The 24,078-nt window shown below is 44.7% G+C and overlaps 1 protein-coding gene across 1 annotated transcript in view; it reads right to left on the bottom strand.

Moving 5' to 3' along the window:
* The window catches only part of LOC120994224 (ecto-ADP-ribosyltransferase 5-like), a 54,194-nt gene that overhangs the window by 24,423 nt on the left and 5,693 nt on the right, over positions 1-24,078 (bottom strand). The window contains exons 2-4 of the mRNA XM_040422671.1: positions 15,684-15,782; positions 14,893-15,589; positions 2,464-2,496 (exon numbers count right to left, since the gene is read on the bottom strand). Coding sequence (XP_040278605.1) covers positions 2,464-2,496; positions 14,893-15,589; positions 15,684-15,740 — 787 coding nt within the window. The 5' untranslated portion in view covers positions 15,741-15,782. The remainder of the gene's footprint in view (positions 1-2,463; positions 2,497-14,892; positions 15,590-15,683; positions 15,783-24,078) is intronic.

Below are 24,078 nucleotides of genomic sequence, written 5' to 3'. Positions count from 1 at the left end.
ATATGATGGAGGGGGTAACGGAGAACAGAGACAGCAGATATGATGGAGGGGGTAACGGAGAACAGAGACAGCAGATATGATGGTGGGGGAGCTGAGAACAGAGACAGCAGATATGATGGTGGGGGAGCTGAGAACAGAGACAGCAGATATGGTGGAGGGGGGGGTGACGGAGAACAGAGACAGCAGATATGATGGGGGGAGGGGGTGACTGAGAACAGAGACGGTAGATATGATGATTGGAGCTGAGAACGGAGACAGCAGATATGATGGGTGTGAGACTGAGAACAGAGACAGGAGATATGATGGGGGTGACGGAGAACAGAGACAGCAGATATGATGGGGGGAGCTGAGAACGGAGACAGCAGATAGTATGGGGGGTGACGGAGAACAGAAACAGCAGATATAATGGGGGGGGGGGGGGGTGACTGAGAACAGAGCCAGAAGATATGATGGGGTGACGGAGAACAGAGACAGCAGATATGATGGGGGGTGACTGAGAACAGAGACAGCAGATATGATGGAGGGGGGTGACGGAGAACAGAGACAGCAGATATGATGATTGGAGCTGAGAACGGAGACAGCAGATATGATTGATGGGTGTGAGACTGAGAACAGAGACAGGAGATATGATGGGGGTGACTGAGAACAGAGACAGCAGATATAATGGGCGGGTGACTGAGAACAGAGACAGCAGATATGATGGGGGTGACAGAGAACAGAGACAGCAGATATGATGGGGGGAGCTGAGAACGGAGACAGCAGATAGTATGGGGGGGGTGACAGAACAGAAACAGCAGATATAATGGGGGGGTGACTGAGAACAGAGACAGCAGATATGATGGAGGGGGGTGACGGAGAACAGAGACAGCAGATATGATGGTGGGGGAGCTGAGAACAGAGACAGCAGATATGATGGTGGGGGAGCTGAGAACAGAGACAGCAGATATGGTGGAGGGGGGGTGACGGAGAACAGAGACAGCAGATATGATGGGGGGAGGGGGTGACTGAGAACAGAGACGGTAGATATGATGATTGGAGCTGAGAACGGAGACAGCAGATATGATGGGTGTGAGACTGAGAACAGAGACAGGAGATATGATGGGGGTGACGGAGAACAGAGACAGCAGATAAGATGGGGGGAGCTGAGAACGGAGACAGCAGATAGTATGGGGGGTGACGGAGAACAGAAACAGCAGATATAATGGGGGGGGGGGGGCTGAGAACAGAGCCAGAAGATATGATGGGGTGACGGAGAACAGAGACAGCAGATATGATGGGGGGTGACTGAGAACAGAGACAGCAGATATGATGGAGGGGGGTGACGGAGAACAGAGACAGCAGATATGATGATTGGAGCTGAGAACGGAGACAGCAGATATGATTGATGGGTGTGAGACTGAGAACAGAGACAGGAGATATGATGAGGGTGACTGAGAACAGAGACAGCAGATATAATGGGCGGGTGACTGAGAACAGAGACAGCAGATATGATGGGGGTGACAGAGAACAGAGACAGCAGATATGATGGGGGGAGCTGAGAACGGAGACAGCAGATAGTATGGGGGGGGTGACAGAACAGAAACAGCAGATATAATGGGGGGGTGACTGAGAACAGAGACAGCAGATATGATGGAGGGGGGTGACGGAGAACAGAGACAGCAGATATGATGGGGGTGACTGAGAACAGAGACAGCAGATATGATAGGGGGGTGACGGAGAACAGAGACGGTAGATATGATGGGGGGAGCAGAAAACGGAGACAGCAGATATGATGGGGGTGACGGAGAACAGAGACAGCAGATATGATGGGGGGCAACTGAGAACAGAGACAGCAGATATGATGGGGGGCTAACTGAGAACAGAGACAGCAGATATGATGGGGGTGGCGGAGAACAGAGACAGCAGATATGATGGGGGAGCTGAAAACGGAGACAGCAGATATGTTGTGGTGGTGACAGAACAGAGACAGCAGATATGATAGAAGGGGGTGACGGAGAACAGAGACAGCAGATAAAATGGGGGGGGGTGACAAAGAACATGCAGTCTCTGAGAAGTTGTACTCTGCACCAGAAATATTCCTAATATAGACGCATTTCTGTTTAATAAATGACCCCCAAAATATAAAGTGATGTCACAGCTTAGAGATAAGCCTGTGATGTCACTGAAGGTCCCGCCTCCATTTCAGTTATATTTTCAGCGGGATTTGTGGAAAATCTCAACAAACTGCCTCGGCTTTGCTGCCAGTCCAGAGCCGGACACCAGGACGGGGTCATGTAATAAGCCGGGCACCCAGGTGTTCATCACACGACCAGGAGAAACCAATGAAGGTCAGTATTAAATGAAAGCAAGCAGAGGTCTTGAAAAACTGCAAGGAATTAAAGCAGAAAATACACTGGAAAACTGTATGAAATATTCCCTACTGAGATACGGGGAGACTTCCTGGGGGGTTGCGGGGGGGCTTACCAGAGCTGCAGAGCGGAGATCTCCGTCTTTCTCCTGTAAAAAGAAATAAATGAAATAATCGGATTCCGTCTCTGGATTATCAGATGGCACCGAGGGGGGGTCGGCGTGAAACTCCCAGTTTGGCTTGTTTGGCTGCACTCAGGAACTCACAAAGAAATGAAAAGAGCATGCTGGGAGTTGTAGTTTTACCACGGTTGGAGATTGCTGACCTCTGGTCTAATTTAAATAGAGATTAAGCCGGAGGACCTCTTTAAGGGGTGCACCGCCTCTATTTCTCTATTGTTATTGATGTTGTTAAATCTCCTTTTGATTTTTGTAGATTTGGTCTCCAGAAGAAGACTCTCACCCACCTCCCAGGTTCCTGCCGCAGCGTTTCCAGAAACCGCCACTTGGACGTTAAATATGAGTCAAATCTATTACGAATTGGAATTAGGTGGTCACTAGGACCTGAGCGTAACTTTGCAGCACCTCTGACTATTGTTACAACTCAACTTTATTTCACAATATTACAAGTACCAATAGACTTGGGAACATCTGTTAAAGTCCTCAGGAGTTCCACGGGTCAGGGACACATGCCGCGTGCTGATATACGTGTGTATTTACACTGCGGGCTATTACTGGCTGGACGGATTGTTCACCATCTGGGTGTCCAAATATTTCCACTGAGCGCCCTGAACAACTCCTGCCTAAAAACTAAAGTCTACATGTTTCGCCGAGCCTCTCGGCGTCTTCAGGGGAAACTATACAGGTACTGAGTGGGGGGCGGGGTCTGGGCTGTAATGTCTGACCAATCAGACGGCCGTACGGGTGGACTACCAACCACGGTCACCAATGGGCAAGGCTTCTGCACGTGCGTCACATCACCATGCATGCTGCGCCCAAGTCCCTCTCCGCCTCTATCCTCGCCCGTGATGTCATTCACAGTGCGCCGCTCTTACATCCTTGTCGGCGCCTGGATCGGTGATCACTTACCAAGTCCTGCGCCCTATAACTGTGTACTCCGTTAATGCCTCTTCTGCGCATGCGTCCACACTTTCTGCTTCATTTGCCGTCTTCTTATACTGCGCATACGTGCGGACTTAGAACAATCTCTACGGGAGTCATGCTGTATCTCTTACCAATACAGGATGGGGGGAGGGGGAGGAAAGTATAGGTACTATGTAGCCTATGGATCAGACTCTATATCTGACTGGGCGCCAGTTATTGTGCGATGATATTGTTCTTATTCCCAGTATTGAATTATATATACAGTACAGACCAAAAGTTTGGACACACCTTCTCATTCAAAGAGTTTTCTTTATGTTCATGATTATGAAAATTGTAGATTCACACTGAAGGCATCAAAACTATGAATTAACACATGTGGAATTATATACATAACAAACAAGTGTGAAACAACTGAAAATATGTCATATTCTAGGTTCTTCAAAGTAGCCACCTTTTGCTTTGATTACTGCTTTGCACACTCTTGGCATTCTCTTGATGAGCTTCAAGAGGTAGTCCCCTGAAATGGTTTTCACTTCACAGGTGTGCCCTGTCAGGTTTAATAAGTGGGATTTCTTGCCTTATAAATGGGGTTGGGACCATCAGTTGCGCTGAGGAAAAGTCAGGTGGATACACAGCTGATAGTCCTACTGAATAGACTGTTAGAATTTGTATTATGGCAAGAAAAAAGCAGCTAAGTAAAGAAAAACGAGTGGCCATCATTACTTTAAGAAATGAAGGTCAGTCAGTCAGCCGAAAAATTGGGAAAACTTTGAAAGTAAGGGCTATTTGACCATGAAGGAGAGTGATGGGGTGCTGCGCCAGATGACCTGGCCTCCACAGTCACCGGACCTGAACCCAATCGAGATGGTTTGGGGTGAGCTGGACCGCAGAGTGAAGGCAAAAGGGCCAACAAGTGCTAAGCATCTCTGGGAACTCCTTCAAGACTGTTGGAAGACCATTTCAGGTGACTACATCTTGAAGCTCATCAAGAGAATGCCAAGAGTGTGCAAAGCAGTAATCAAAGCAAAAGGTGGCTACTTTGAAGAACCCAGAATATGACATATTTTCAGTTGTTTCACACTTGTTTGTTATGTATATAATTCCACATGTGTTAATTCATAGTTTTGATGCCTTCTGTAACAGATCCGCTTCCGTTAATGGACGCTTCCTAGCTTGCGCCGAGTACCACAAGCACCGCACTGGACACCACAACCTCCGTAGACTCCACAACCACCGTAGCTTAACTGGAGCCGCGCCGTCTTCCTTCCACCCTGAATGAACCTCCAGCATTCAGGACCGTGTGGGAAAGATCTCTCCTCCAGGGAATATGCAGAGCATAGCAATCCCCAGCGTGATACAGCAATTCCCTCCAATAACGAGACAAGGCTGCGTTTTGAAGGGTTAGAAAAACCTGAACTGAACCTGGTCAATTTCATGCAGAAAAACGACTAAGTCCCATCTTCGAACGGGACTTAGTCTCTGGAGCTGAAAGTTCAGTATGGAAGAAGGTAATATGTCCCCGGGCCATAGTCGTAGGGCAGGAGGCTAGCCATAAGTCCTCTACAATGCCCAGTGGCAAATGGCAGTTTGTCACACCTTCATAGTCATGAAAATAAAGAAAACTCTTTGAATAAGAAGGTGTGTCCAAACTTTTGGTCTGTACTGTAAATGTGTGATCATTATTCTTATAGCACTTAGCAGACCAGGTCAAGATCCTGATTGTGTTTAATATAACCAATGTTCTATCAGTTTTGCATAATGGTCACTATACTTTATCCTCCCTTACTGGCTTCTATTTCTATCCACGGGCCGCTCCGATCTGCACGTCGGACACCCGCAGAGGCCGGCTCTACATCCAAGGTGAGTATTGCACATAGAGAACAGTTTCTGCCTCCTATATATAGGGCTGAAAAAGGATGGATATATCATAAACACCTATTACTAGACTAGCCTTCCCCTCACTCATCCCTCCCATTTCTCCATAGTATGGGGATTGATTTGTGGGGGGATCATTCTACTTTTCACTGTGGATTATACTGTAGCCGGTTCAAATCAACTTATAAAAATGAAGCGAAGGTAAAACCTTCATTAAGCCCATTCGGGGCAAGAGAGTGGAGACGATAGATCCATTTCGTCTCCTCTTGTGGTAGTTTCCGGTCCATGCTGCCCGGCCTAGGAGACCCTCAAAGCCTCTGTATCCCCCAGATCTTTAGACCACTTGTTTTTTTACAGTACACCACCCCGGTACTCTTGCAATTGATGAATTCTCGTATTTTGTATGTTTTTCCATCTTGAGGGTTGCTGAACTCCTTCTTAGGGATCATAAACTTGCAGAAGCTCCACATGGGTATGATCCTATTGTTTTAAGCCATGTTGCCTTACTTTTAGGGGTTCTTTGAAAGTGGCTCCTAACCAGCATCTCTTTTAAATTGGTACCCCGTCTGTATGTAATACTTGGGTTTTTATGGAGTATCTGTCTCAGATCCCTGTCTGCCTTCAGGACATGCCAGTGTCTTTGGAGAGTCCTATATATCTTTTTGTTCTGCACAAGGAAGGTCCCTATGCATCTAATGACTTTATCTCCATCCGTTTTTCTCTTATTGAGAAGTTCCTCCCGGTTAGTATTGATGGCTCTGCTGTAAGCTCGATGCAAGACCTTCTTAGGGTATCCCCTCATTCTGAATCTCGAATATAGGTTACTACTTTCTTTTTGGAAGGTCTCTTCATCAGAGCAGTTCCGTCTGGCCCTCAAGTACTGGCCCACGGGAATGCCTCTCTTTAATGGTGGTGGATGGTGGCTTTGCCAGTACAAAAAGCTATTCGATGCAGTGGGTTTTCTGTACCCCTCTGTTTTAATACCTCCTTTCCTATCCAGTGTGATTTTTAGATCTAGGAAGTTGATACTTTCGGATTGGATTTCTACAGTAAAAATAAGACCTAGTTGGTTATTATTGAGTCGGTCCGTAAATTCTGTAAATGCTGTAGTCGTGCCATCCCAAAAAATTAAAATGTCATCTATATAACGACCCCAAAACAAAATAGAATCTGTGAAAGGTGTGTTCTCTTCTGTGAATACGTATTGGTCCTCAGACATACCGAGGATTTAAAAGCCCAGACCCCGCCCCCCACTCAGTACCTGTATAGTTTCCCCTGAAGACGCCGAGAGGCTCGGCAAAACATGTAGGGACACAGGACTCCTGCCTCTTCATAGCTACAGGGCATTCTGCGTCATGCATGGTACATGACATGTTGGTATAAACACCTCCGCCCCCCATAAGCCTCCAGTCTATTGTGTAAATGAATGGCGGTATATTATTTTGTATAGCGGCACTATCCACACACGTATTTGTACATATAAAGCCGGTCGCCTGCTTCGTTGGCATGATGCTGCCACCTTGTGGAGGATTTGCGGAACCACAATTGTCCAGTGGATGTTATGTATGATGAGGGGTTGGTGTTCGCTGTGTTCGTTATATTTCACTTCATCTTGAGACTAGGCTCATTGTCTTATAGCCCAAATAGGCACTGTCTATTAATATGGACATCTACAGCGCCACCTCACCGCAGGGCAGGATTTGGGATGTGCACCTACGTAGACCCAGACTCCTTTTATTTTCTAATGGTAGTTTTTTTTGTTATAGGGGCGGCCATCTTCCCTGAGCTGCTGTTAACATATGCTTTACGGAAGCTGTGTGCATTATAGGAACTTGCAGACAGGAGATGTTCATTGCCATCTATGGGAGGTCATTGTGCAGGGAGGGGGAGGAGGTACAGTCTGCGCAGAGGTCACTGTGCAGGGAGGTGGAGGAGGTCAACTGCGTCCATCTATGGAAAAGTGTTACAGTCTGTCTTGTTGGACCTCCGGCTGCAATTGTAACTCATCAGGAGCCCCTATGCTGTATTCATTATTATAGTAATATCCTTTTTCTGTTGATAGAGAAGATTCCCAGCTGTTTATTACACCCAACAACTGCATGTAGCAGGGTCCTGTGACAGGGTAAGAAAGTACTGAGAATGTGCTGTTGCAGGGGAAGAAAATATCTGAGAATGTTCTGCTATACAACGAGAAAAGTACCAAGAATCTGATGTTACAAGATGAGAAGGACTAAAAATGTGCTGCATACATGTATGAGAATGTTCTGTTACAAGGTGAGAAAAGTACTGAGAATGTTTTGCTATAAGGTAGGAAAACTATAAGGAATGTTCTGCCACAAAGTTCAGAAAGCAAAGAAAATATTCTGCTACAAGGTGAAGGGCATCAACACATCTTAGTCATTCTAGACTACGCCACTCAGTACCCGTAGGCGGTGCCACTGCGATATACCTCGGCTAAACTCAAAGCTAAGGAGTTAATGGAGAAGTTTTCCCAAGTGGGGCTTCCTAAAGAGGTTCTGACCGACCAAGGGACCCCTTTTATGTCCAAGGTTTTGAGGGAACTCTGTAAGTTGCTGCACATAAAACGACTACGGACGTCCGTTTCCAATCCGCAAACGGACGGTCTGGTAGAACGGCTTAACCAAACATTAAAAAATATGTTGAAAAAGGTAGTGTCTAAAGATGGGAAGGACTGGGATCTCCTTCTGCCCTATCTCATGTTCTCAGTGCGAGAGGTGCCCCAGGCCTCTACTGGGTTCTCGCCCTTCGAACTGCTATATGGCAGACACCCTCGCGGTCTCTTGGACGTGGCCAAAGAGGCGTGGGAACAACAACCCACTCCACATAAAAGTGTCATTGAGTACGTTATCCAGATGCAAGATCGGATAGAGACAGTGTTGCCTCTGGTTAGGGAGCATATGGAGGCCGCTCAGCGAGCCCAGAGTCAGGTCTATAATCGGTAGGCTCATGTCTGGATATCGGGTGATCGGGTTTTTGTTCTGGTGTCGACCATGGACAGTAAGTTCCTAGCTAGGTTACAGGGGCCCTACGAGGTACTCGAGAAAATTGAAGATGTAAACTACAAGGTAAACCAGCCATGCGGCGAAAGCCGGAGCAGGTTTACCATGTGAATTTACTCAAACCGTGGAAAGATGGGGAAACCTGTACAGAAGACAGCCCGGGGCCGGGTTTTCTAGGAGAAGAGCCCTTCTGTCTGATGCAAGAGAGGTGGCTGCCACAGTAAAAATTGCTGACAGCCTCTCCTCCTTTGAGCTGCATCCACCTTCCCTCAGGTGTACTGGGTTTCATTGTTAGTGAGGCTATTTATCCCTCCTTCCCCCAGTGGCCTGTGCGGGTTATAGTTCTTTGTCCCTGGGAGCTCTTGATTTGTGGTGGATCGTCTGCGCCAGCTCTGATCAAGATAAGTCCTCTTCATTTCCCTTTGGCCTCATGCACACGACCGTATTTTTTTGCGGTCCGCAAAAAACGGGTTCCGTTCTGCCGTGATCCGTGACCGTTTTTTCGTCCGTGGGTCTTCCTTGATTTTTGGAGGATCCACGGACATGAAAAAAAAGTTGTTTTGGTGTCCGCCTGGCCGTGCGGAGCCAAACGGATCCGTCCTGAATTACAATGCAAGTCAATAGGGACGGATCCGTTTGACGTTGACACAATATGGTGCAATTTCAAACGGATCCGTCCCCATTGACTTTCAATGTAAAGTCAGGAGTTAATATACCATAGGATCAGAGTTTTCTCCAATCCGATGGTATATTTTAACTTGAAGCGTCCCCATCACCATGGGAACGCCTCTATGTTAGAATATACCGTCGGATTTGAGTTACATCGTGAAACTCAAATCCGACAGTATAGTCTAACACAAAGGCGTTCCCATGGTGATGGGGACGCTTCAGGTTAGAATATACTAAAAGAACTGTGTACATGACTGCCCCCTGCTGCCTGGCAGGTGCTGCCAGGCAGCAGGGGGCAGCCCCCCCCCCGTAGTTAACTCATTGGTGGCCAGTGCGGCCGGCCCCCCTCCCTCCCCTGTAGTTAACTCATTGGTGGCCTGTGGGCCCCCCTCCCTCCCCTGTAGTTAACTCATTGGTGGCCAGTGCGGCCGGCCCCCCTCCCTCCCCTGTAGTTAACTCATTGGTGGCCAGTGGGCCTTCTCCCCTCCCTCCCCCTCCTAATTAAAATCTCCCCCCTATCATTGGTGGCAGCGGAGTGTACCGATCGGAGTCCCAGTTTAATCGCTGGGGCTCCGATCGGTAACCATGGCAACCAGGACGCTACTGCAGTCCCGGTTGCCATGGTTACTTAGCAATTTGTACAACCATTATACTTACCTGTGAGCTGCGATGTCTGCGTCCGGCAGACAGACGGATCTTCGGATCCGTCTGTATAAAAACTAACCTACGGCCACGGATCACGGACACGGATGCCAATCTTGTGTGCATCCGTGTTCTTTCACGGACCCATTGACTTGAATGGGTCCGTGAACCGTTGTCCGTCAAAAAGGACAGGTCATATTTTTTTGACGGACAGGATACACAGATCACGGTCTCGGCTGCAAAACGGTGCATTTTACGATTTTTCCATGGACCCATTGAAAGTCAATGGGTCCGCGAAAAAAAATGGAAAACGGCACAACGGCCACGGATGCACACAACGGTCGTGTGCATGAGGCCATTGTGTGTTTTAACTAGGCCTCTAGGGAGACGCTTGCTTCCTCCTGGTTTGAAGAAGCAGGTTGCCTCTTCCCTTTTCCCTGCTGCTTAGGGTTTGCCCAGGGAGTTGAGGTTTAGGCATGAGGGCATGTGCATATCCACCCTAAGGGTATGCACATGGGCACAGCAGCTTAGGGAAAGCTTTTAGGGATCGCTAGGAGGTGACCCTTTCTCCCTAGCTCTTGGGCCTAGTCGCTTGTTCAGTTTGTTTTCCCGTGTTTGGTTGTTTCCCTGCTTACCTACCTGTTGTGACCCTCCCTGGACGCACTTCAATAATCCAGCATGACATTGTCACTGAGCCTCAGGCAACAGTCCGATTAAAACCATACCGGGTACCCAAAGCTCGGCGACAAGCCATATCGGAGGAGGTGCAGCTAATGTTGCAGCTAGACGTCATTGAGCAGTCAAAATGTGAGTGGGCCAGTCCTATAGTATTGATACCCAAGCCGGACGGGACATTGCAGTTTTGTAACGACTTTCGAAAACTTAACGAGGTTTCCAAATTCGATGCGTATCCCATGCCCCGAGTAGATGAGCTCATCAAGAGGTTAGAATAAGCCCGGTATTTTTCTGTTTTGGACCTCACAAAAGGCTACTGGCAGGTGCCCTTAACCTGTTGCGGACACATGACATACCGGTACGGCATGATGTCCTGGTACTTAAGGGCACATAGCGTATTGGTACATCATGTGTAGTTCTGATCGCCGCCGCCCGGCGGGCGGTGATCGGAACAAGGTGCCTGCTCAAATCGTTGAGCAGGCACCCGGGGACAATACGTGGGGGGGTCTTGTCAATTCAGACCTGCGGTTTGCGGCTTTTACAGGTTGCAGCGGCGGTGCCATCGGGTCCCCGTGCGGCTGTAAGGGGAACCCGATGGCATGGAAGGCAGCGCGATGCCTTCCTAAGGCATCGGCGCTGCCTTCCGGTGACGAGCCTGTGAGATCCAGTCCCCTGGATCTCACAGGCCGGAAGCTGTATGAGTAATACACACTGTATTACTAATACAGCTGATACATTCCAATACAGAAGTATTGGAATGCATTGTAAAGGGGATTAGACCCCCAAAAGTTGAAGTCCCAAAGTGGGACAAAAAATGAAGTGAAAAAAAGTTGAAAAAATAAAGTTTCCCCCCCCAAAAAATTAAAAGTTTCAAGTAAAAATTAACAAAAACGTCATTTTAGACATAGACATATTAGGTATGGACGCGTCCGTATCGGCTCTATAAACATATCACATGACCTAACCCCCTCAAATGAACACTGTAAAAAATAAAAACTGTGCTAAATAAACCATTTTTTTGTCACCTTACATCACAAAAAGTACAACAGCAAGCGATCAAAAAGGCGTATGCCCACCAAAATAGTACCAATCTAACCGTCACCTCATCCCGCAAAAAATGAGCCCCTAGGTAAGACAATCGCCCAAAAAAATCTAAAAATTATGGCTCAGAATATGGAGACACTAAAACATCATTTTTTTTGTTTTAAAAAAGCTGTTATTGTGTAAAAATTAAGTCAATTAAAAAAAGTATACATATTAGATATCGACGCATCCGTAATAACCTGCTCTATAAAAATATCACATGACCTAACCCATCAGGTGAACACCGTAAAAAATAAAAACGGTGTAAAAAGAGCCATTTTTTGTCACTTTACATCACAAAAAGTGTAATAGCAAGCGATCAAAAAGTCATATGCACCCCAAAACAGTGCCAATCAAACCGTCAAAAAATGAGACCCTATTTAAGATAATAGCCCAAAAACTGAAAAAACTATGGCTCTCAGAATATGGAAACACTAAAACATTATTTATTTTTTGTTTCAAAAATGAAATAATTGTGTAAAACTTACATAAATAAATAAAAAAGTATACATATTAGGTCTATAAAAATACCACATGATCTAACCTGTCAGATGAATGTTGTAAATAACAAAAAATAAAAATGGTGCCAAAACAGCTATTTCTTGTTACCTTGCCTCATAAAAAGTATAATATAGAGCAACCAAAAATCATATGTACCCTAAACTAGTACCAACAAAATGTAGTTTCTAAAATTGGGTCACTTATTTGGAGTTTCTACTCTAGGGGTGCATCGGGGGGCTTCAAATGGGACATGGTGTCAAAAAACCAGTCCAGCAAAATCTGCCTTCTAAAAACCGTATGGCATTCCTTTCCTTCTGCGCCCTGCCGTGTGCCCGTACAGCAGTTTACGACCACATATGGGGTGTTTCTATAAATTAAAGAGTCAGGGCCATAAATATTGAGTCTTGTTTGGCTGTTAACCCTTGCTTTGTAATTGGAAAAAAAATATTAAAATGGAAAATCTGCCAAAAAAGTGAAATTGTGAAATTGTATCTCTATTTTCCATAAATTCTTGTGGAACACCTAAAGGGTTAACAAAGTTAGTAAAATCAGTTTGAGGGGTGTAGTTTCTAGAATGGGGTAATTTTTGGGTGGTTTCTATTATGTAAGCCTCACAAAGTGACTTCAGACCTGAACTGGTCCTTAAAAAGTGGGTTTTTGAAAATTTCTGAAACATTTCATGATTTGCTTCTAAACTTCTAAGCCTTATAACATCCCCAAAAAATAAAATGTAAGTCCCAAAATGATCCAAACATGAAGTAGACATATGGGGAATGTAAAGTAATAACTATTTTTGTAGGTATTACTATGTATTATAGAAGTAGAGAAATTGAAACTTGGAAATTTGCCAATTTTTCCAAATTTTTGGCAAATTTTGTATTTTTTTATAAATTAAAATGAATTTTTTTTTACTCCATTTTACCAGTGCAATTAAGTACAATATGTGACGAAAAAACTATCTCAGAATGTTCCTGGATAAGTCAAAGCGTTTTAAAGTTGTCACCACATAAAGTAACACAAAAAATGGCCTGGTCCTTAAAGAGGACCTTTCACCGATCCTGACATTGTGAACTAACTATACAGACATGGAGAGCGGTGCCCGGGGATCTCACTGCACTTGCTATTATCCCTGGGCGCCGCTACGTTCTCCCGTTATGTCCTCCGGTATGTTTGGGGACTTGGTTATAGTAGGCGGAGTCTGCCCTTGTTCTGCTGTAGCGCTGGCCAATCGCATCGCAGAGCTCACAGCCTGGGAGAAAAGAACCTCCCAGGCTGTGAGTTCTGCGCTGCGATTGGCCAGCGCTACAGCAGAACAAGGGCAGACTCCGCCTACTATAACCAAGTCCCCTAAATCTCTGCCTACTATAACTTAGTGACCTGAAGATACCGGAGGGCATAGCGGGAGAACGGAGCGGCGCCCAGGGATAATAGTAAGTGCAGTGAGATCCCCGGGCGCCGCTCTCCATTTCTGTATACTTAGTTCACAATGTCAGGATCGGTGAAAGGTCCTCTTTAAGGTGAAAATGAGCCCGGTCCGTAAGGAGTTAATGAAGGCTGCCAAAGAGAAAACTGCCTTCATCACGCCTGAGTGGTTGTATCAATATAAGGTCTTACACTTTGGTCTGCATGGCGCCACCGCCACTTTTCAGTGACTAATGGACATTGTGCTTCGTCCACATCGTCCACATCGTCGGTACGCTTCGGCTTACCTGGACGATATTGTCATACACAGTACTTACTGGGAAAGTCACCTACCCAAAGTGCAGGCTGTAGTGGACTCTCTTCGGAAAACTGGCCTAACCACTAACCCAAAAAAATGTGTGATAGGGTTAGAGGAGACTAAGTACCTGGGTATGTCATTGGGCACGGAGTCATCAAACCCCAAGTGAATAAAATAGAGGCGATACGGAATTGGCCCCGACCTGTCAACACTAGGCAAATAAAGTGTTTTTTGTCTCTGCAGAACTTTAAGTTCTCGGTAGAACACAGAGCAGGCCAGTTGCAAGAAAACGCGGATGCCCTGTCCCAGGTGCATTGTCTGACGTGTGTTCACCCCCTCAGGGTTGAACAAGGGGGGGGGGGGTATGTGACACAGTGAGGGGTTGTCTGGCAAGGCAGGTATTTTCCTCCCAGCATGTGCGGCTGGGCTGGTTTTCAGCCAGGTGAGGTCAAATACCGGACCGGAGTTAAAGTGCCGGTCCGGGATTTGGCAGCACCTGGCTGTCCTTAAATAGGCAGCTGGGTTCAGCAGAAATGTCTCTGTTTTTGGGATCTGAGGCTTTGTGCTGTGCTGGAGGGCTGAGAGTCGCATGCTGGGAAAACATGCCTCCTAAAGCCTGCTGTGGACTATTGGAGGCAGAACTGCCAGCAAGGTGACTTGTGTTATATGAACTTTCCATTGTGTGTGAATTAACACCAAGACTGCAAAGTTACTGCTGTTTTGTGCACTTGCCTCAAGTGTGAATAAACACTGACGTTTGAGTTAAGAACTTGTATTTTGCCTCTGTACTGCGCCCGCTTACCCTACCTACCAGAGCGAAACCCCACAGTCTAAGACTGTAATATTACAGGAAGGTAAAATAGCTGAGAATATTCTACTGAAGCGTTAGAATAGTAATGTGAATATACTGCTAGATTGGGAGAAACGCCTGAGAATATTCTGCCACAAGGTGGGGAAAGGTCCCATACTGTTCTGCTATGGGTGGTTGAGTAAAGCTTATTGGTTGTTTTTTTAGCACCACTATTTGGTCTGTGCAACTGTATCGGCCGTACAAAGGTCTACAAGATGGCAGCACCACGTGTTTTCTAGTGTGTGGCCATCTCCTGTAACGTCCTGTGCCCCAGTGAACAGGTCCCTGCAGCCACCCTGGTATCTTCTTATGTGACAAGGTCTACACTGAGTATTTGAGCTACCATTCTGAGAGAAGAGGCACCATTCCACCTTGCGCCTCTTGCAGCAGTAGGTCGGGGCACTCACCTCCTAGGTAGGCGCAGTTGTAGTTGCTGCAGTGCTGCCCACTGCTCCGAAGAACATAAGAGTCATCAGATTTTTTTATGGCATGAAATGTCTCGGTTACAGGAATTAAAACTTCTTCTTCCATGAAGTCTGAGAAGATGTCAACGTTTACACCGAAGCAGCTGAAGATCGTGAACTCAGTTCTCGTTCCAAACCTCTGAGCAATTTTCCGGTTAAGGGACGATGATGCGAAATGTCCGAACCGAACGTCAGGTGACACATCCTTATACTTCATCCAGGACCCCCGGTAGACCTGTGATCTCTCCTCACAACCGACCCCCTCACCCAATACTTGAATGGCCCTGGTCAGGTAGTAGTGGAGAGCCTTGAAATGGAAACGGTTCATGTAATGGTCCCGGGAGCGTCCGGCAATGGACACATTCCGGTTCAGCTGCTGGTAGATGGGGAAGGGGCTCTCCTTAGTGTACAGGATCACCGCTATCCCATACTCATCCTGAAAGTCACGCGGGAAGATGTTGTATGGCTTTATCTTCAACCACCTTTGTTCTGCTAGAAACCACATTATGGCAAATTCTTTATACTTCTTCTCCTGCTCCAAGATGTCCGTCATTTCTCTCTCCATCTGTCGTGTGCACCCGATGTACTGATCATCAAAAGCATCCGCCATCATGGTCAAATCGATGGCCCAACAGGACTTCTGCAAGGAATTACGGAAAAATAACGTAGATAGAAGGATAGACAGACAGATAGATAATAGAATGACATAGGACAGACGGAGGTTATTTCGATACCGTTGATAATGAGAAGAGGCAGAGGACGGTAAACGCTTCCAGGACGTCGAGGATCATTGTCTTTTCAGAGGAATAAAGCTTCTTATGGTTTGAATTGAACTAATAAAATCAAAATAAAGTTCACTGATTACATGAACTGGAAACATAAACCGACTACAATGATTGATAACAGAGATGAGCAAATTCTAGAAATTCTATTTGGATTTGATTCAGAACTTTCAATTCAGGTAACTCTCTCTCCCTTCCCATTTCTTTCTCTCTCATTCTGTCTCTCCCTCTCTTCCTCTGTCTCTCCCTCTCTTCCTCTGTCTCTCCCTCTCTTCCTCTGTCTCTCCCTCTCTTCCTCTGTCTCTCCCTCTCTTCCTCTGTCTCTCCCTCTCTTCCTCTGTCTCTCCCTCTCTTCCTCTGTCTCTCTCCCTCTGTCTCCCACCCCTCCCTCTCTCTCTCTGCCTCCCTCTCTTTCCCTCTTTCTCTCTCTCTCCCTCTGTCTCTCTCTCTCCCACTCTCTTTCTCCCTCTGTCTTTCTCTCCTTCTGTCTCTCTTTCTCTCTCTCTTTTTCTGTCTACCCATGGTCCCATTGATTTCTATGGGGTAGACGGCAATAACCGAGCCAGCGCTCGGCTATTTTCGGCGTCCCCATAGAAATGAACGGAGGGTGGCTGCGCATGCGCATTTCCCCACTCCGTTCTCATTGTAGGTGCAGGTCCTAGCGGTGGGATCCGCACCTATCAGACAATGGGGGGATAGCCTAGTGATATGCCCCCATTGTCTGAGATGGCAAAGCCCCTTTAACGTCAAGTCAGAGTGACAGTGACATACAGAGCTACGGGGCCGGTGGTGACACACAGCCTGGGTAATTACACACTGCGCTGCGGATTTGTCTCTGCCGTAGGGAATGGTGGGATTTCCTTGCCTCTTCTTAGGAACCAAGAGGCTCCACACTAGGAAGGGTCAGTGAAGACAGGGAGAACTCCACTGAAAGGCTTCCCTGGGGCTGCAAGGAGGAACGTGTGACCGCTGCCTCCACGGCATGGTGTCAGACTCCGGGTTCTGAGAGGAGGAGTGACCCATACAATCCACAATCTCACCACTACTACTAGTATTACTACTACTACCACCACTACCACTACCACCACTACTACTATTTCTAGTACTACTTCTGGCTAGACAGCTGGTCCTGTTACCGCTGTTTGCACTACTACAGCCACCCACATTGTCACTCATGGATGATGAGGCTTACTTACACAATAAGAAGTCACAGTTTGTTACATTGATTATTTAATGAGGAAACAGGTTTTTGGAAAGAAATGCGCAATTTGACACAATCCGGGGCACAAATATCCACTGATGCTGCAGAATACACTTATTGTGCATGTATTAATGTCAATTGCAGAAACTTTGCAACAGATTTTTTTTTTTAAGAAATGCAGAAATACACAACGTCCAGTGCAAGTATGATGCTTAACACATCCCGGGTCAGTGGATTTACTTTATATATATTAACTGGGCCGCTAGCCGCCTCCTGCACATAAAGAATAAGGGACGTACTGTGGCTTTAAATACTGATGTGCAGCAGAGTCCACATGTATGTGACACACCGTACACTTACTGCTCCTATCCTGTCCCAAATGATAAAACATGTAAGTAATTCAACCTACCTAACTATATGCTCCCAATCCTACACTGTCCCTTTAAGCCCCCTGTGTCGGTGACAGACGCGTCCGATCCCATCAGTGGCTGAGCTCAGAATGGCGCCTCTTCTGGGACCAGTCTGCCTGCGAGGCACTGTGGCCAATCCCCGACTTCTTCATCTTCTCGAATCTCAGCCCTGTCCTGTCTGAGATATAAATTGCCACAAGCCATTTTACAAGATTGGCCTGAAGGGAATCTCCAAAACTTCAGCCTGAGTTAAAAGTAGACTTTTTAGGAAATTCTTAACGTAAGTAATTAGTTTAAAATCCTTTCGCTCCCCCACGTAAACGCTCTCCAATATGATTGTCTGAGTTCAGCTATCAGAGGGAATATGTTTCAGAGGTCCTGGTCAACATCTCTTACGTGGTTCCTCTTACGTCATAAAAGATTTTATCACTTATTAATTGCTCATTTCTAGACCTAGAAACTCCGGCTTTTTTAGAGACCTGAATATAAAATGATCTCCCTCAGGTATTTCAGTGGTTCTCTTGGACCTAAACTTTCCTCTAGGTCCAATATGGTTCAAGAAAACTCTTACAAAGTCCTCACGAGATGGTATCTAATCCCATCCAGACACAAGAGGGTGTATGGGACTACATCGGTATCTGTTGGAGATGCCAAGAACATGTGGGATCCTTTTTACATATATGGTGGTCTTGTCCCAAAATTAACAAGTTCTGGAGCGATGTGTTCTCTCTCGTACATGACATCAGTGGCCTGCGCTTACCTTCAAATCCCGAAATTACGCTGTTACCCTTTTTCCCAGTAACTGCCCAGGAAAGCCTTGCACCTAATCAGAATTTTATTATCGGCCGCCCATCAAATATAACCATTACCACTATTACTTCTACCACCACTACTACTATTACCACTACTTCTACTACTATTACTAATACCACTACTACTATCAGTACTACTATTACTACTACCACTATTACTACTACCTACATAGACAGCTGACCTACTGCCTTGTATCTTCCATGCTATGCTGCTTCTACTACTTTTGCGACCACGTGTTTTATTACCACCGACCCTTTCCACATCCAAACTGCACTGCTGCTACTACTACTACCACCACTACTACTACAACTACCACTACTTATACCACTACTACTTCCACTACCACTACTAATATTACTACTACCACCACTCCTCCTCCTCCTCCTCCTACTTTTACCAATACCACTACTATTACTGCCACTGCTACTACCACTATTACTACTACCACTAGTACTACTACTACTACCACCACCACCGTTACTAATACAACTACTACTACTTTCACTACTACTACTACTAATATTACTACTACCACTACTACTATTACTACTACTTTTACTAATACCACTACTAATACTACTATTACCACTACTTTTACTACTATTAGCAATACCATTACTACTATCAGTACTACTATTACTATCACTACCACTACTACTATTACTACTACCTACATAGACAGCTGCTCAACTGCCTTATATCTTCCATGCTATGCTGCTTTTACTACTATTGTGACCACGTGTCTCTTATTACCCTGCCCTTTCCACATCTACACTGCACTGCTACTACCACCACCACTACTACTACTACTACCACCACAACTGCTACTATTACTACAATTACTACTACCACCACAACTACTACTACCACCACCACCACAACTACTACTGTTACTACTACTACTACCACCACTACTACAACTTCCCCCTACCCTTTCCACATCCACATCCACACTGCACTGCTTCTACTACTACTACCACTACTACTACTACTACCACAACAACAACAACTACAACTACTACTACTACTACTACTACCATCATCACAATTACTACTACTACCACCACAAATACTACCACTACTACCACACCATCAGTACTACTACACCCACCTACCCTTTCCACATCTACACTGTACTGCTGCCACAACTACTACTACTGCTGCCACTACTACAACTACTACTACCACCACTACTAGTATCAGTACTACTACTACCCCCACCACTTTTACTACTACTACCACCACTGCCACTACTACTACTACTACTCCCACCTACCCTTTCCACATTCACACTGCACTGCTGCTGCTACTACTACTACAACTACTACTACCACTTCTTGTCTGACCTAGGAAGAAGTACATCAGCGACTTAAAAAGATTAAAATAGACAAATCGCCAGGACCGGATGGCATACACCCCCGTATCCTAAAGGAATTAAGTAATGTCATAGCCAAACCCTTATTTCTGATATTTGCAGACTCTATACTGACAGGGAATGTCACACAGGATTGGCGCATGGCAAATGTGGTGCCAATATTCAAAAAGGGTCCAAAAACAGAGCCCAGAAACTATAGGCCGGTAAGTTTAACATCTGTTGTGGGTAAACTGTTTGAAGGTTTTCTGAGAGATGCTATCTTAGAGCATCTCAACGGAAATAAGCAAATAACGCCATATCAGCATGGCTTCGTGAGGGATCGGTCATGTCAAACTAATCAGTTTCTATGAGGAGGTAAGTTCTAGACTTGACAGCGGAGAATCAATGGATGTCGTATATCTGGACTTCTCCAAAGCATTTGACACTGTACCACATAAAAGGTTAGTATATAAAATGAGAATGCTCGGACTGGGAGAAAACATCTGTATGTGGGGAAGTAACTGGCTGAGTGATAGAAAACAGAGGGTGGTTATTAACGGTACACACTCAGATTGGGTCACTGTCACTAGTGGGGTACCTCAGGGGTCAGTATTGGGCCCTATTCTCTTCAATATATTTATTAATGATCTTGTAGAAGGCTTTCATAGTAAAGTATCAATTTTTGCAGATGACACTAAACTGTGTAAAGTAATTTACACTGAAGAGGACAGTATACTGTATATATACTACAGAGGACAGTATATTGTATATATACTACAGAGGACAGTATACTGTATATATACTACAGAGGACAGTATACTGTGTATATACTACAGAGGACAGTATACTGTATATATATACTACAGAGTACAGTATACTGTATATATATATACTACAGAGGACAGTATACTGTATATATATACTACAGAGGACAGTATACTGTATATATATACTACAGAGGACAGTATACTGTATATACACTACAGAGGACAGTATACTGTATATATACTACAGAGGACAGTATACTGTATATATACACTACAGAGGACAGTATACTGTATATATATACTACAGAGGACAGTATACTGTATATACACTACAGAGGACATTATACTGTATATATACTACAGAGGACAGTATACTGTATATATATACTACAGAGGACAGTATACTGTATATATATATACTACGGAGGACAGTATACTGTATATATACTACAGAGGACAGTATACTGTATATATACTACAGAGGACAGTATACTGTATATATATACTACAGAGGACAGTATATTGTATATATATACTACAGAGGACAGTATACTGTATATATACTACAGAGGACAGTATACTGTATATATATACTACAGAGGACAGTATACTGTATATATATACTACAGAGGACAGTATATTGTATATATATACTACAGAGGACAGTATACTGTATATATACTACAGAGGACAGTATACTGTATATATATACTACAGAGGACAGTATACTGTATATATACTGCAGAGGACAGTATACTGTATATATACTACAGAGGACAGTATACTGTATATATACTACAGAGGACAGTATACTGTATATATACTACAGAGGACAGTATACTGTATATATATACTACAGAGGACAGTATATTGTATATATATACTACAGAGGACAGTATACTGTATATATACTACAGAGGACAGTATACTGTATATATATACTACAGAGGACAGTATACTGTATATATACACTACAGAGGACAGTATACTGTATATATACTACAGAGGACAGTATACTGTATATATATACTACAGAGGACAGTATACTGTATATATATACTACAGAGGACAGTATATTGTATATATATACTACAGAGGACAGTATACTGTATATATACTACAGAGGACAGTATACTGTATATATACTACAGAGGACAGTATACTGTATATATACTACAGAGGACAGTATACTGTATATATATACTACAGAGGACAGTATATTGTATATATATACTACAGAGGACAGTATACTGTATATATACTACAGAGGACAGTATACTGTATATATATACTACAGAGGACAGTATACTGTATATATACACTACAGAGGACAGTATACTGTATATATACTACAGAGGACAGTATACTGTATATATACACTACAGAGGACAGAATACTGTATATATACTACAGAGGACAGTATACTGTATATATACTACAGAGGACAGTATACTGTATATATATACTACAGAGGACAGTATACTGTATATATATACTACAGAGGACAGTATATTGTATATATATACTACAGAGGACAGTATACTGTATATATACTCCAGAAGACAGTATACTGTATATATACTCCAGAGGACAGTATACTGTATATATACTACAGAGGACAGTATACTGTATATATACACTACAGAGGACAGTATACTGTATATATACTACAGAGGACAGTATACTGTATATATACACTACAGAGGACAGTATACTGTATATATACTACAGAGGACAGTATACTGTATATATACACTACAGAGGACAGTATACTGTATATATACTACAGAGGACAGTATACTGTATATATACACTACAGAGGACAGTATACTGTATATATATACTACAGAGGACAGTATACTGTATATATATACTACAGAGGACAGTATACTGTATATATACACTACAGAGGACAGTATACTGTATATACACTACAGAGGACAGTATACTGTATATATATACTACAGAGGACAGTATACTGTATATATACACTACAGAGGACAGTATACTACTACAGATGGGTCTAGATAGATTGGAGGCTTGGGCAGATAAGTGGCAGATGAGGTTTAACACTGAGAAATGTAAAGTTATGCACATGGGAAGGAATAAAGTAGGTCACCCGTACATACTAAATGGTAAAACACTGGGTAAGGGCTCTTTCACACTTGCGTTCTTGTCTTCCGGCATAGAGTTCCGTCGTCGGGACTCTATGCCGGAAGAATCCTGATCAGGCATATCCCCATGCATTCTGAATGGAGAGAAATCCGATCAGGATGCATCAGGATGTCTTCAGTTCCGGAACGGAACGTTTTTTGGCCGGAGAAAATACCGCAGCATGCTGCGCTTTTTGCTCCGGCCAAAAATCCGGAACACTTGCCGCAAGGCCGGATCCAGAATTAATGCCCATTGAAAGGCATTGATCCGGATCCGGCCTTAAGCTAAACGTCGGTTCGGCGCATTGACGGAGCCGACATTTAGCTTTTTCAGAGTGGTTACCATGGCTGCCAGGACGCTAAAGTCCTGGCAGCCATGGTAAAGTGTAGCGGGGAGCGGGGGAGAAGTGTACTTACCGTCCGTGCGGCTCCCCGGGCGCTCCAGAGTGACGTCAGGGCGCCCCAAGCGCATGGATCATGTGATTACATGGATCACATCATCCATGCGCATGGGGCGCTCTGACGTCATTCTGGAGCGCCCCGGGAGCCGCACGGACTGTAAGTATACCGCTCCCCCGCTCTCCACTACTACTATGGCAACCAGGACTTTAATAGCGTCCTGGGTGCCATAGTAACACTGAAAGCATTTTGAAGATGGTTCCGTCTTCAAATGCTTTCAGTACACTTGCGTTTTTCCGGATCCGGCGGGCACCTCCGGCAAATGGAGTACACGCCGGATCCAGACAACGCAAGTGTGAAAGAGGCCTAACACTGACATGGAAAAGGATCTAGGAATTTAAAATAAATAGCAAACTAAGCTGCAAAAAACAGTGTCAGGCAGCTGCTGCCAAAGCCAATAAGATAATGGGGGAGATCTAATAACTATGTATAAATATATCAGGGGTCAGTACAGAGATCTATCCCATCATCTATTTATCCCCAGGACTGTGACGAGGGGACATCCTCTGCGTCTGGAGGAAAGAAGGTTTGTACACAAACATAGAAGAGGATTCTTTACTGTAAGAGCAGTGAGACTATGGACTCTTTACTGTAAGAGCAGTGAGACTATGGACTCTTTACTGTAAGAGCAGTGAGACTATGGACTCTTTACTGTAAGAGCAGTGAGACTGTGGACTCTTTACTGTAAGAGCAGTGAGACTGTGGTCTATATACTGTATGAGCAGTGAGACTGTGGACTCTTTACTGTAAGAGCAGTGAGACTATGGACTCTATACTGTAAGAGCAGTGAGACTATGGACTCTTTACTGTAAGAGCAGTGAGACTATGGACTCTATACTGTAAGAGCAGTGAGACTATGGACTCTATACTGTAAGAGCAGTGAGACTATGGACTCTATACTGTAAGAGCAGTGAGACTATGGACTCTTTACTGTAAGAGCAGTGAGACTATGGACTCTTTACTGTAAGAGCAGTGAGACTATGGACTCTTTACTGTAAGAGCAGTGAGACTATGGACTCTATACTGTAAGAGCAGTGAGACTATGGACTATATACTGTATGAGCAGTGAGACTATGGACTCTTTACTGTAAGAGCAGTGAGACTATGGACTCTTTACTGTAAGAGCAGTGAGACTGTGGACTCTTTACTGTAAGAGCAGTGAATCTATGGACTCTTTACTGTAAGAGCAG

Source organism: Bufo bufo, chromosome 3 (genome assembly GCF_905171765.1).
Source record: "Bufo bufo chromosome 3, aBufBuf1.1, whole genome shotgun sequence".
In the NCBI taxonomy this organism is placed as follows: Eukaryota; Metazoa; Chordata; class Amphibia; order Anura; family Bufonidae; genus Bufo; species Bufo bufo.
Note: the sequence above shows the minus strand (reverse complement) of the source record. Positions and strands in the feature narration are given on the sequence as shown.